The following is a 14,704-nucleotide window of genomic DNA, read 5'->3' as shown; positions in this document are numbered from 1 at the left end:
GAAGAAGCCAGTATATTTCTTTTTTGGATTGAAAATTTTATATCATTTCGTCCAAAATTTATGTTACAAATGTTTTATATAAATGTATACTAAGCAATTACGACCCACACGATGCTGCGGATCAGAAAATTACATTACATGATTTTGTTAGATAAATTTATAATCATTAATTATTTTCCATATCCACTTATTTATATTAATATAGAACAACAATGTATTTACACTTTAATTGCTTTCATTATATACATTTGATTGAGGATAGAGCTGTAAAAACTCAATCATTATAAAATATAGAGGTCAAGATGCGAAAAGTGATTGCGCCATATTATTCAAATTTTAGAATCCCAACTCACTATTGATCATCTACTTGGCTACCTGAGTAATTAATTATCTTCAATAAGGGAATGAGATTCCTCTAATATACTATTGTTCAATATCGCTTAAAAAAATGTTCGCTGATAGTTTTACTTTTAAATATTTTTCTTTTGGGTAATTACTTCCAATTTTTTAGATATTAATATAATATTCAAATTTCTAAGAACCAAATTTATAATTTGTTTTCTGTTGAGTAAAACACAAAGCAAATTGAAAGCGAATAATCCTAATCCCACTTGCCATCGTCTCTTTTGAAATAACAAATATTATTTTAAATACAAAATAATGGAATCAATGTAGATTAGTCCAAATGATTTAGTGCTTGATCTCTTGAAATAGGGTTTCAGTTCGTGCCTTATCTATATAGAGAGAATCTACAATTTGGAGAGGTTTACTTCCTCACTGACTCGATTGTGCTTAAATTTAGATCGATATAAGTCCATTGAGCTTCCTGATAATAGAAAATGTACATTGAGAATAAAATATATTGCAAAAGACAGGCAAAGGCCAAAGAAAAAAGAAAATAAAGGAGCTATTATGGGTTGATTTAAGTGATTCGGTCATTGTTTACTTTAGATAAGGTTTTGAGATCGAGTCTTGTGTGAATAGAAAAAACTCACAATTTGGATATGTTGATCCCTTACTTTGCGTTTGGTTTCAGAGTTAAAGCGTTTGGTTTCAGAGTTAAAGTAATTTTGATTTTGATTGTGGAAAAGGACAAATGATTGTGTAGTGTGTTGAGTTAAAGTTAAAGTTAAAATTTTTGTAATTTTAACTGTGAAACCAAACGGAGCATTAAATTCTCACCTCTCTTCTTTTTTTGCGTCTTTTCTGAGTTTTCTCATCTTTTGTGCTGTATTTTATTTTCGATGTATACTAAACGGAGGTCCTTATTTTCATAGTTGTTGTCCCTTAACTTAATTCTGAATATACTTTTGGATTGGAAGAAAATAATACCCCGTTTGGATTGAAAGTTATTTAATTTTAACTTTAACTTTAACTTTAACTCAACACACTACACAACAAAAATACACATTTTTCAATTCAAAAATTTTAACTTTAACTTTAACTCAACACACTACACAACAAAAACACACGTTTCCCAAGTTAAATTTATAATCACATCTCATTTATTCTTTTCTACCATCAAAATCAAAATTAAAATCAAAGTAACTTTAACTCTGAATCCAAACGGCCCCTAAAAAAGAACATCACTCGCCCTCTCCTATCCATGTACGAGGTTTAATTGTTTATATATATATATATATGTTATAAAATAAAATAAAATAAAATAAAATAAAATAATAATAATAATAATAATAATAATAATAATAATAATAATATTATTATTATTATTATTATATATGATATCGCATGTGATGTAGAGGGGAGAGAGAGACAGAAATTGGGTAAATTCATGGGCTGCCTCGTGGACCAGTACAAAAGTTGTGAATGATTAGGGATTGAAGAGATAATTATAGTCACATATAATATTTAAAGAGTGAATTCATCAAAAAAAATAATATACAAGAGTGACAATTGCCAGCAGCTGCACGTTCTATTAGGGTCAAGGATTTATACAAACCGATATGATGAATAAACATGCCATGTGATGTGCCATCAAATTATACGCTTAACTTCATTAGCCATAATATATATTTCTCTCTATCTCTCTTTCTATGTGTCACTCTTTAATTTTATTTTGTTTCTTTTGGGTGAGCAATGCCTTAATAAGACAATAATCCATGTAGGGACGAGCAAGATGTGGCCAAATTGGTTGATTGTTCATCACGAGTGTCTAGTACCCATAGATAGTCTTTTTGTTATCTTATTTCTCTTTTTCAAAATTTACAATAATTTTTATTGCTCTACTGCGTAGTAGTTTTCACTCTATCTTAAAAGGATCCCCGATCGAATAGATAATTTGGAAAAATAATGTGAGCCTTAAAAATCACCCCTCGTCCATTTTCACTCTGAAAACATCCATTCAAGCACAGTATAAAAAATGGAACGATGTACATAATCCTTTTTCTTTTCCCGGCTAGTAAATAAGATACTCGTTTCTTATTCTTCTTCTGAATGAGACCATTTGTGTTCTTAATCTATTTTCAGCTAGTTATTCCTGTTCTTCTGCATTGATTTGTCTTATAATAAAGCACTTTCAGCGAGATTCAATTCATTATAGTGTAAGTAGAGTCTACTCATTCACAAGTAGCACAATTTCGGATAAGTTACGAGTAGCACAATTTACCAATAGAACTATGTCTCATGAGCCTTCAATGAGATATATTATTCGTTCTAAATTCGTCGAGATTATAAAAGAATTAGCATCCATCCTTTTCCTTGGATCCTGCAAAGTGCACTCGGGCGTATTATTCGTGCCTTGGAGGTATAAATATTTCTCTTTTTGGGGATTCTACAGATTAGGTTTGCTAATTGCCCCTCATCCAGAGTAAAGCAATTACTTAAATCAAGTGCTTTCCCTATATAAGGAAGCTTGACAATACAAATATGCAAATATATATTATTTTCCAATCCGCACGTTCTATGTCTAATTAATTAATCAAAGTTAATCCTTGAAATTTAATTTAAACTAAACGAAAGGCTCACGAGCATGCGCGGGTTAGAGTTTTTAGCCATATCAAAAGAAGACTGTGATCACCGTTGGAAGGGGCATGCAGGTAATACACTTTTATATGTGATTTGTTGTCCATGAGAACGTTAGTTTTATTTTTATTTTTTGATTTGTGATTCTGGTAAAGTTCCTTAGTTATTTTTTTTTTGCGATTTTTAATTAAATTTTATTATATATAAACTTTTAAAATATCTTTTTTTTAAAGAAAAATATTAGAAATAATAAAATAAAGAAATCTACTATTCTTCTAAAACCTCATTATCTTCATTATAATCTTAAAATCAGCAAATTTTATAAAGGCCAAAAATCAAATTAATTTTTTTTTAAAAGGAGAAATTTAATTTGAACTATACGAAAAAGACTGAGATCACTATTGGAAGGGGCACGCATTGGAATTAATCTATGAGATAACAAATCCAATTTCTAATTGAGATTTGGAATAGCTGTCCGGAGAGATTATCAAAGGTCATTCCCTCATTTCTAATCGTCAACACTTGAAAAGTGTGATTTCTATGTAAAATTTATAGCCAGCCAATTAAAAAATAGAGTATCATTTCGCAAAGCAATAGAAAAAGGCCACAATCAAATCTTCAAATTAAATAAGTGGAACAAGGTTTTATTCTATATAGAAAATAATTAAGAGATCGAAATTTCATAAGATATTAAATTTTGCAAAATTTTTTGAAGAGCACTGAATTTGATTGTCGGACATGACAATGAGCGTACTTAAATGATAAATCTAAGAAAAAAGAAAAAAAAACGAAAATGGTTGTGACTGCAAGAATAAAAGTTGAGAAAATGAATGGAAAATTGAGAGAAAAAGGAAAAATTGGAAGAACACACACATATATATAGATCATAATGTGTTATCCTGTCACACATGAAAATGCTAGAAAATTAAGATTTACATTGGAAGTTGTAAATTAAAATTGAGAAGAGTAATTTGATAAGTTAATTTAATTTCAGTTGTAAACTGATAAATTGTATTAATAATCGATATTAGATTTACATTGGAAACATATTATTTCTTCTTTTTACACATGTACCCTTGAGGAGCAAGAATAAAACTGTATCTAGAGCTCGTGAAAGAAAGACATTGGTAGCATGGGGACTCTAAACTTGTGCAACATTTTAAGTAAGTAGTGGGGGCAGGCATTACAGTGGCAATGGATAGAACGGTAGTTGATGCCTGTTGACATAAGAAAAAGAAGAGAATAAGAATAACGCGAGAAGAACGAACCTGAGATAAGAAAAAAAATAAAATAAAAAAGAAATTAATGATATGGTATATCTTTTCTTTGAAACTCGTTTTCTCTTTATTTCCTTTTTATTCTCCCAAATACTTACTTTTATATCTATAGAATTCCATAAAAAATTGATTGGGACTTTGAAACAAATTACCGATGGCATAATATCTTAAATAATTTTTTTGAATAAATTAATATTTTTTTGAAAAGTTCGTCGAAAAATTGTTCTAATTTCTTCGGTATTTCTGAAAAAAATTAATTACAGGATATATGTCAGTAACTTATCAGAAATATCCATTTATAAAATAACTTTTAAAAATTCTTAATATAAATTTTGAAAATCCATCGATACAAATGTAAATAGAAAATGGAAGAGAAGAGCCATGAGCGTTGAATGGAGAAGTTATTTCTTATTTGATACGTTTGTCGGAGTGAATAATTATGTGAAAGAACATGCTAGGTAGTTTTTATAGTGAAAAAGTATGAAAGAGTATTTTGATATCGAAAGGTAATTAGAAAGAATAGGAATAAGTTGGTTTTTGAAACTTGAAAGAAATAAAAGGAAGAAAGAGAATGCGAACAATTTTTTTCTAACGATTAGCAAAGTCTAATAATAAGAATAATTAAATTGAGAAGTAATTACAAATTGAAAGAGAAAATAGAAAAAATTGCAAATGTAAATAGGAAAGGGGAAAGATGAACCGTGAGCGTTAAATAAAGTAGTTATTTCATGTTTGATGCATTCGTCAGAGTGAATAATTATGAGAAAAAACATGCTATATAATTTTTATAATGAAGAAATATAAAATGGTACATTGAAATCGAAAGGTTATGAGAAAAAACACGTATAAGTTAGTTTTCTATTAAAACGAATGAAAGGGTGTCATGCTATTGAAAAGATGTGATGTTTAGTAGTATTCGTATTATTTGAATAAAAGGTAAAATAGTAATATTGTTAATTTACCAAGGGCAAAAAGAAAAAAAAGTTAGAGAAATACGTTGGGAATGGTTGTACTTTAGAAGAAATGTACAAATTTTAACTCGGCTATAACAATATATGATAGAACATGTGAGGTAATGAATATTGAGAATGAGTTATGAATAGAGAGTCGAAAGTATGTGAGAAAAGGTCATACTAACAGAGTACATAAGAAATGTGCGAGTAAAAGATATGAAAAGGAGGAAGAAATTCACGAAGGTTACAAGTATTTTTTTGAAAAAAAATTGTGGAAACAAGAAGTTTTGAAAACAATCACGTGATTCACAGTAATAAGACAAAAAAATGTATGAACCTGTTGGGACAACAGATATTGAAAACGAATATATAGTGCAACGAAATTTTGAAACTATAAATCATTATGAAATAATAATAGAATAAATATACATGTGATGAAGGACTAACTCCGTTAAGAGATATATGAGGCAACAAAATGTCAAAAATGAGCAATGAATAGAAAGAGTCGTATATTGAAAATGTGCGACCAAAAGTAAGGATTCAAAAAGGTACGAGAAAAAGTTACGAAGGTATATAGGCTTTTTTTGAAATATTGAAAATTAAATAAACTTGTCATTTTTTTTATAGAATAGATATATAGATCTTATATTTGTATTGACAGGTGGCATTGTCAGGTTTATAAATATTGTACATTGCAATTTTTAGACAGATACTGTAGATACTGTAGATTCTTGCCAGCATGTAATTGTTAATATATCTCCAACTTTGATTTAGTCAATTAGCATGTTCTTTCCAACAATATATCAATCAAAATTTCTATGTTGATTTCTTTGCTGAAATACTGTCAAATTGACCCGAGTCTCTAAGACATTCCTTTATTGACGTACGTCCAGCTTACAAGACAAACACATCTTGATTTCTTTGCTGGAATCCAAGACATAAACTTTTGATCTTTACATTATGCTTTTGGCATGTATAGGGACTTTTGGAATTTGAGCGATCCGAATTTTGACACTAATCATTTCACATAGGACTATACTGTTTATAATTGATCGACTCAATAAGGATTGACTGAAATGATGAAGATAATTTATTTCTCAAGTTGAGGTTTGATATTCAAATCTTGACAAAATATCATGGGAAATGATTACCATAAACACGATAGACTGAATATAGATGACATGTTTGGACTGCTCGGATAGAAATCCTAATAATTATTCAAAAAAAAAGGAGGGAAAAAAACTAGGGAAAAGTACAAAAACTCCCTTGTGGCTTGGGATCGGGATAAATTGCACACTGTATTTTTGTTAAGGACAATTAGCTTGCATGTGGTGTACTAGGTTAGACATAGGGGTTACGGCGTTAATCTTTTTCATTTTCAGTCCTCAATCTTTAGCCTTTTAATCATTTTGGTTCTAAATCTTTTTCTTTTATCATTCCTATTCTAAACTTTATATTTTGTTTCATTTTAGTCCTATAAAGAAAATCGAAAGAAAAGAAGGGGTCAGAGCCTCCAATCGGCGACCTTGACTCCTCCAGGTCGCTGGTACCCATGGAGGACGCCGGCGACCTCAGTGGAGGGGTTGGGGTTGCCAATTGGTGGCCCTCCACCCTGAATCGACTAGGGACTTCGAGTTGGAGGTCCCCGTTCGGTTCGGGGTTGGGGTCTCCAATCGGCAACCCTGACCCCTCCATCGAGGTCGTCGGCGTTCTCTGTGAGTGTCGGCGACCTTGGTGGAGAGGTCAGGGTCGCCGATTGGCGGCCCCAACCCCTAATTTACCGGAGACATCCGACTCGGAGTCCCCAGTCGATTCGGGGTTGGGGCTGCCAATCGGCGACTCCGACCCCTCCATCGAGGCCGCCGGCGTCCTCTGTGGGTACGGGCGACCTCAGTGGAGGGGTCGGGGTCGTCGATTGGTGGCTCTAATCTCAAATTGATCGGAGACCTCCGACTCCTCCGTGGATACCGACGACCTCGGTGGAGGGGTCGGGGTTGCCGATTGGCAGCCCCAATCCTTCCTTCCCTTTTAATTTTCTTTATAGGACTAAAATGAAATAAAATGAAAAGTTGAGGGTAGGAATGATAAAATAAAGAAGATTTAGAATCAAAATGATTAAAAAGTCAAAGATTGAGGACTGAAAATGAAAAAAAATAATGCCGTAACCTCTATGTTTAATGGAGTACACCACGGGAGGCTAATTATTCCTAACAAAAATATATGGTGTAATTTGCCTCGATTTCAAAATAGAAGGGATTTTGTACTTTTTCCGAAAAACTATTGTGTCAGGGCATTTAAGAAACGAGATATAATTGTCTTCTTTCCCTTTCTTAAATTAAATATTGTTGCTGAGGTGCTTGACCTACATATCACATGGTTTCTGATCCATCCTCTCCATTATACGAACAAGGATATTCTTTTTACAATTACCGAAACATCCTATCATTTTCTGTTTCAATAATCAAAACATTAGTGCATATTAAAATACTTAATCATTGTAATCTTTATTATTATCATCATTATTATTATTAGTATTAGTATTATTATTTTTTATGAGAAGGATCGATCACCGGTCCCTGATCATGTCCGTTGAATTGCCATAGTTGATAAAATGCTATTTGGATTATAAAGATAATGTACAAAAAAGAGAGATAATTTGCTATCAATATTCACAGTAAATCAATAAAGAAGCAAAGGATCTTCTAGAGGTATTTTCTCACTTTATTGCGGACAATTTTGGTACTTATTCAAGGGTTTGAGCCATCACATTCACCCCAAAAGGAAACCAACGGATTCTGCCATGGAAATTCAATGAATGAGGAAGGCAAATATCAGCCATTCGATTTTCAATCAGATATGCTGCCCTAGCCAGTGGATTAAATCTGGATGGACCTTTTTGTCTGATTATTTGTTTCTTGCCTTTACCCAACATATAAAACAACGAGACGCCATCAACTTCAATTGGTCCAATGATCATATACAAAAAAGGCCAAAACGAGTGTGGTGGTTGAGACAAGATCTTTGAGTAATTAACCAGTAACAAATATAGTGTCGTTAACAAGTTAAACCGTGACGGTGCTCTATCGAACGATCTATCTTTATCTATATATATATATAATCCATAATTTTCAAGATGAATGTGGTTGTTCCACGTAGGCTCTTCATGAGGCGCGGTGGAGTGTCTCGTGTAAATTCCTACATTGTAACTGGAAAAATCTCTTGCCGAAACTTTAAAACAACCAAAACTGTGTATAGGTCTCTTTATTAAGCCAACGATTCCCCCTTTTAATAGAACAAAAAAAGATATTTATAAGTAGTGAGCAAAATGAGTATAACTTTCCCATATTTGCTTCTTCCTATCAAAGAGCTTTCACTTTATAAGTACTTTGTTCATCGGAATACCTAGAATAATGGAACACCTTGTGATCAGAAAAAAAAAGTCATAACGAGGAGGCACATGCTCGTCTAGAAATAAAAAAGTTTCATAATCGATATTCGTTAGTGAAATAATTACCTGTACCTATATATTTATATTTCTATTTTTTGTGCTAAATTCAAGAACATTTTTTGTAGTAAAAAGAATAAAAGGAGTATCTTATGATCTTACTAAATTTATTAAAAAGAAAAAAAGACAGCGAGAGAGAGAAGGCTTTTTTAGCTAATAGGTCTTCCCAGATAAGTTCTTCCGTCTAATTCATGTACATACTATTCATGAACTCTTCATGACCGTTGGATCAACATAAAACCTATAATCCATGACCGCAGCAGAGCCCACGAACGGTCCATCGACTGAACTGTGGTTATCACAAGCCTCAGCATAGGAGAAAATCTCAAATGGAAAAAAAAGATCGAAAAATCAAAAAATCAAAGAAAAGAAAAAAAATAAAAGATGGAAAGTCACAACACGCAGATACATACATAATTAAAGAGATGTCCACGAGAGTGTGACAATCAAGACCCATCCTTGTACTGTAAATTGAAACCTATTTTGTCATATATCGATAAGATGAGGGTAGATCGGCAGCATGTCATGTATCTCTTTCCTCTGTCCATGTGCTTCTTCTATAACATAAAAATGGCTCCTTCCGAAGATTAGTTGTTTTCTCTGATCATCTGAGAGAGGCAGAAGAAGAAGTTGAAATGGGGAAGACGGGGAGATGGCTCAAACACTTCTTCACCGGAAAGAAAGACAGTCACAAGGAGAAGATCAAGGCCAATAAGAGCACCGACATTGCTTTTGTGGGGGATGGCTCGACCGCCAACGAGAATTGTCCGGCCACTCCCATCTCGATCCCACAGTCGTCGATGAACCCGAAAGAAAAGGGCCGGTGGAGTTTCCGGAGATCTTCAGCTACTGCACCGAGGGAATCCCATTCGGCTGAAGTCACTGCCAATGGGCAGCAACCGCCGGTACTTCAAGCAAACTCTGATGATCAGCAGAAGCAGCACGCTATGGCCGTTGCAGCCGCCACAGCAGCCGCAACAGATGCAGCCTTGGCGGCTGCACAGGCTGCGGCTGCTGTGATCCGCCTGACTGCAGCTGCTGCCACTGGCACGCCAAGCATTATGGAAGAGGCGGCTGCAATCAGGATCCAATCGGTTTTCCGATCTTATCTGGTATGCTTCCCGTGATTCAAGTGTCCTGTTTTTCGTTTCGTTTTCTGGCATTTCACTTTTGGATTCTTGGATCGTGAGAGTGACCTTTTAGTATACATTTAGTTCATCCTAGGATTGGATGAGCTTATAGTTATTGAAAGATTGGTATTTGTAGGGGAGAACAATTTTTCGTTGTCGACAATCAATTTTTCTTGTCGACAATAGTTACTTCTTTTCAGTTGCACTGGACCGTGATAAGACAGAGGTCCCGCCAAGGCCCCTGAAATTGCCCGAAAGTTGTGATACCGTGAGACTAAGTTCTTTTTCACGGGACGATGAATGTGACTGATCGGTTTGGCGATTTGCAGGCACAGAAGGCATTGAAAGCACTGAAAGGATTGGTGAAGCTGCAAGCACTGGTGAGGGGACATTTAGTGAGGAAACAGGCCAAGGCCACCCTCCGGTGTATGCAGACCCTGGTCACACTGCAGGCCAAAGTTCTCGCACAACGGCTGATCACTGAAGACATGAAACCCATGATCCCGACTCCACCGAACAACCGGAGTTCAACCCCGAATGCTCGGTTTCTTCAGGCCCACCACGTAAGATCTCTTGAATCTTATAAAATCAATATTCCCATGATCCCATCAGTAAAGAGTTTCCTCCGGTGAGGGAAAATTATCAAATTGCCCCGTTTACATTTTCATACTGCGTTTATTTTCCTATTTAGTTTTCCAATTTTCTGATATTTTCGGGAATACCATCGAATTTCAGTTAAGCTTGAATCACAATATCATTTTCTACGGGTTTAATTTTGATTCATCTTTTTCAATCCACACATTTTATCCTAACAGAGCAGTATCAATGACGTCATAAAAAATATCGAAAGTATATGTGTATATGTTTATATATAATTCATTCACGCATCATGAAAAGTGACACTGTTTTGTCAGGAAAGTTTTATTGATCTAATTCAAAGTTGAGCCTCCTGAAGTCTCCTATAGCTTTTATGAATTTTATTCTAGTTGATGCATCAATTTCAAACTACCAAGACTGGAGAATAATCAACGCCCACTTGATGAAAACTTTAAGGAATGAAATTGTTCAACCAAAAAAAGGATGAGATTGATGTGACTTTTAATATAGGATATATTTTTTTTATTACAAGATAGATTACTGACTTTATAAAAATGAAATGAAAATTTTGAATATATCTAATAAAAGATACTGAATAGTCTCACCTGAATATCTAATCTAGAACTACTTGGTCATTAAGCAAAAATGCGTGTCACTGCGCTGCATCATTTTCAGCAAAATGGAAATTCTGTCTTTTAATTGATGGGTTTTGGTATAGTTATTGGATAACAAGATGGAAAAGGTTCTTATGTTAACATCGCTATTTAACTATCTCGCTATAAAAAATTCAGCAAGCGGATAAATAGTTGTATAAACACATTGAAGAAGGAAATTTTGTTTGTCCATTGAAAAAATTATTTTCAGTTTTCCTCACCATATATCTTTGAAGATGAATTACTGAAAGTTCTCTCTTAAGTTAAAGAAGTGTTTATATGTACACAAAGTAATATTGAGTCGATATTAAATTAGCATTTTCCTTTTCCCTGTGAGAAATTAGCAAAGTTATGCAAGATAGATGTTCGATTTCCTTAGATAAAAAATAATTTCTAACCAATATGGTTTAGTTCAAGTGATTATGTCGTTATTTTCCTTAAACAAGGTCATAGACTTGAGTCTTGTGAATAGAAAAAATTCACGTTGGAATGACTTATTAAGCTATCGAATATTAAAATACAAGGAAAAAATAGTTTTTATAAAGAGAAACTTAAAATGTATATTTAATATTAAAGGGAAAAGATAAAGCAATCGACACCTTTCTTCCTAGCCGTGAACTTTAACCAACATCGACGGGAGACTGCCATGTTTGGATAACAAAAATACCGGTAAGCGAGGGAAACATAAAAATTCCACTATGAGATCATCGAATTATATATTACTTTTTTGAAAAATTCTAGCACGATATGGTGTCATGTGACTGAATTTAGTATTTGGATTCAAGTGTTTAGTATTTTAGACTCTAAGAATGCTTAATTATATATTTATTTATCTTTAATGATTACAATATAATAGATTTAACAGTGTTCCGGGAAGCGATTGTACCATAAAATATCCCATTAATATATACAAAATACAAATGCTCGTCTGCATGCTTTCAACGAGAGACACCTAACTCTAATTACCTTATCAACTATCATCTACAGTGCCCTTTCCTCGTGCCAATGAATTTTTATTATAACTGAAAAATACTATATTCAAATGTCGATTCTTTTATCATGCAGGGAGGCGAAAATAAGTTCTCAGAGGAGAACATCAAGATCGTGGAGATGGACGTTGGAGAATTGAGAGGAAGCATGAAGAGCACGACCAACCGAAACATAGAGCCATTGGGTCGGGCATTGATCTCTGACCGGGATGACCTCCAATCCACCATAACCCCGTCGGCCTGGAGCGAGTTCAGCCCTCGGACGTTCGGCGGCCATTTCGAAGAGTATAACTACCCCACCAAAACAGCAATTACAGCACAGAGCAGCCCACAGGTCTTCTCCAGTTCCACCCCAACAAAGTACGCCGAGTCGACCTTCTCCTATGACTACCCGCTGTACCCCAACTACATGGCCAACACCGAGTCCTCGCGGGCTAAGGCCCGGTCTCAGAGCGCACCTAAGCAGAGGCCTCCTGACACTCCCCACTTCGAGAGGCAGCCGAGCAACAGGAGGAGGCCCTCGGTTGAAGGACGAAATGGTATATCCCTCCCGAGGGCAGTGAGGATGCAGAGGTCTTCCTCGAACCTGAGCTCCACTGCTGCGGCGCAGAACTTCCATTACCCGTGGTCTCTCAAGTTGGATCGGTCAGCCATGTCTGTAAGAGACAGCGAGTGTGAATCGATCTGCACATTCCTCACAAACACAGATCACTGCAGATCGCAAGTCGGGTTCGATGTCGCTGGTCCAAGGAAGAGCGGGATCATCGGGGCAAGATATTGATGTGCAGAGTCAAGTCGACGCCGGACCACAGGTTCTAACATAATGGATCTTCTTTGCTTTTCTCCTTTAACTTATTCCTGCACACGTATCTCAATCTGATCACTTTTTTTTCTTTTTTACACAGAGCTCGTATGAGTTCCAATGGAACAGAAGAATATTTGTAGTTCATCTTCAAACTCGCAGGAATCGGGCAGCAGGACATAATGAAAAACATGAATTTGTGCAAAGTTATGAAGATGATGTTTGAAGAGTTTGTTTTTCTCAAATTTTTCTCTGGTTTGTAATTTTCATCTAGAAGTGTATCTGCAAAACTAATTATCTTTAATTAAAATTCAAGTCAAGAAACTATATTACCAGTACAAGGAGTCGAAGACAATCACAGAGTTTGGGATTTCTCAACGAAGGGTGAACAAGTAATGAGAATTTTGACCAGGCTCACAACCCCTTGGCGCAACCCTTTTCGGCAGGATGAGGCCCGAACGATATACTAGCATGCTGGCAAGGGTAATAAAGTTACTACCTGTGCACGGGTCGGGTTGGTCCGGGTCTCCCGTTTACTCTGACCAGACCGACATATCTGATATAAAATTAAGGTCTTCTAAACACGTTAATTTCATATAAACTCATCAAATATTTTATTATTAATTTCATTTCAGTAATTTTCAGTCAATAGCAACACCCCCCAAACTGATGAAGTCCGCTCATCGTGCATCCAAGCTGCCTAATACCGAAAGACTTGTTCAAGAGGTATTGTCTATTTGGAGCGCAGCCCTCACTAGTTTGTCATTTGAAAAAGGTGTCTCCTGGAGGAGAGTGGTACTCTTGGTCCTTATAAACTCACCAAGACCCTCATTCCTTTTTGATGTGGACTACCATAGCCCCCTTAGCGGGACGAGCATCTTGCGTTTAGCTCTCAGTGACGGCACCGATTGGTACGACTTTAGTTTTGCTGATCTGAATGGAGGGTGAAAAGGGATTGCCAGTGGTTCCGCCAATACTTTGAGGTGACACAATTCTAACTAGAAACACGCAAGGAAAATTCAATGGAGGTGAAGCTCAATTCGACCCTCTGATGCTTAAAGTCAGAAGGGCAATAACGATTGACTGACTAGTCGGGAGAAACTGGTGAAATGGGAATCCATACCTCCTATTTCAAAATTTCTACACGGGCGAATGATAACATCATCTTCAACCTTTACTTGTGTAAAGCCCTTACATGAAACATTGACGTTGTGGCTCTTGTTGTGGCTCTTCTTGAATCTTCCCTAAACTTGAACACATTCTATGTTAGACTCTGGTGAATCCTTCCTCAGGTTAAACCGGCAAAGTTACCGGTGAAGTTCTAAAATTATACAAAGGTGAAAGTTTGAATCCTAAATGTATGAGTTCGGTTCAAATAGTCATAAACGTTTAATCCATTTCATAATATTGGTCTAAAACTATTTCTGTAAATTGACTGCATTAAATAAGTCAATGCGTCATTTCATAATTGGTCAAATAATTTTTTTAAAAAAAATTTAGAAAATCCTAAGAAAAAAAAGATAAAAAAAAGTAAAAAAAGAAAGAGATCAAAAGAGAAGAGAGTGGAGTCTCGACACTCCCTTCTCTCCAAAAGATTCCTCGGTGAAACCACCCTCATCTTGCCTGATCTGTTCCTCCACTGGTGAGTCCCGCTTCAATCGACCATGTCCAGCCATGCCCTCCTTTTTCTCTCCTGGTATCCTCTCTCCCTCTAGTCATGTTGTTCGTTTTTCTTATCCTCTTAGGTGCGATCGAATCATCTTCCATTTATTGGTTAAATTGTACGGCTAATACAAAAAGTTTTGAAAAATTGCAC

At 35.2% G+C, this 14,704-nt stretch overlaps 1 protein-coding gene across 1 annotated transcript; it reads left to right on the top strand.

Moving 5' to 3' along the window:
* The first annotated feature begins 9,200 nt into the window (after positions 1-9,200).
* LOC116206594 lies at positions 9,201-13,321 on the top strand. Its single transcript, XM_031539363.1, has 4 exons — positions 9,201-9,829; positions 10,177-10,410; positions 12,163-12,898; positions 12,992-13,321. The coding sequence occupies exons 1-3, from the start codon at positions 9,353-9,355 to the stop codon at positions 12,865-12,867; spliced, it is 1,416 nt and encodes a 471-aa protein (XP_031395223.1). The 5' UTR covers positions 9,201-9,352; the 3' UTR covers positions 12,868-12,898; positions 12,992-13,321.
* The last annotated feature ends 1,383 nt before the right edge of the window (positions 13,322-14,704 follow it).

The sequence above is a fragment of the Punica granatum genome, chromosome 5 (genome assembly GCF_007655135.1).
Source record: "Punica granatum isolate Tunisia-2019 chromosome 5, ASM765513v2, whole genome shotgun sequence".
Taxonomy (NCBI): Eukaryota; Viridiplantae; Streptophyta; class Magnoliopsida; order Myrtales; family Lythraceae; genus Punica; species Punica granatum.
The sequence above is the reverse complement of the archived record's forward strand: the minus strand, read 5'-3'. Positions and strand labels throughout refer to the sequence as shown.

What these genes read in the sequence shown, in the direction of transcription:
- LOC116206594 (XM_031539363.1), top strand. Translation starts at nt 9,353, where the DNA reads ATGGGGAAGACGGGGAGATGGCTCAAACACTTCTTCACCGGAAAGAAA. An exon ending in CGGTTTTCCGATCTTATCTG is followed by an intron (nt 9,830 to 10,176) that starts GTATGCTTCCCG and finishes GGCGATTTGCAG; the next exon opens with GCACAGAAGGCATTGAAAGC. An exon ending in GGTTTCTTCAGGCCCACCAC is followed by an intron (nt 10,411 to 12,162) that starts GTAAGATCTCTT and finishes TTTATCATGCAG; the next exon opens with GGAGGCGAAAATAAGTTCTC.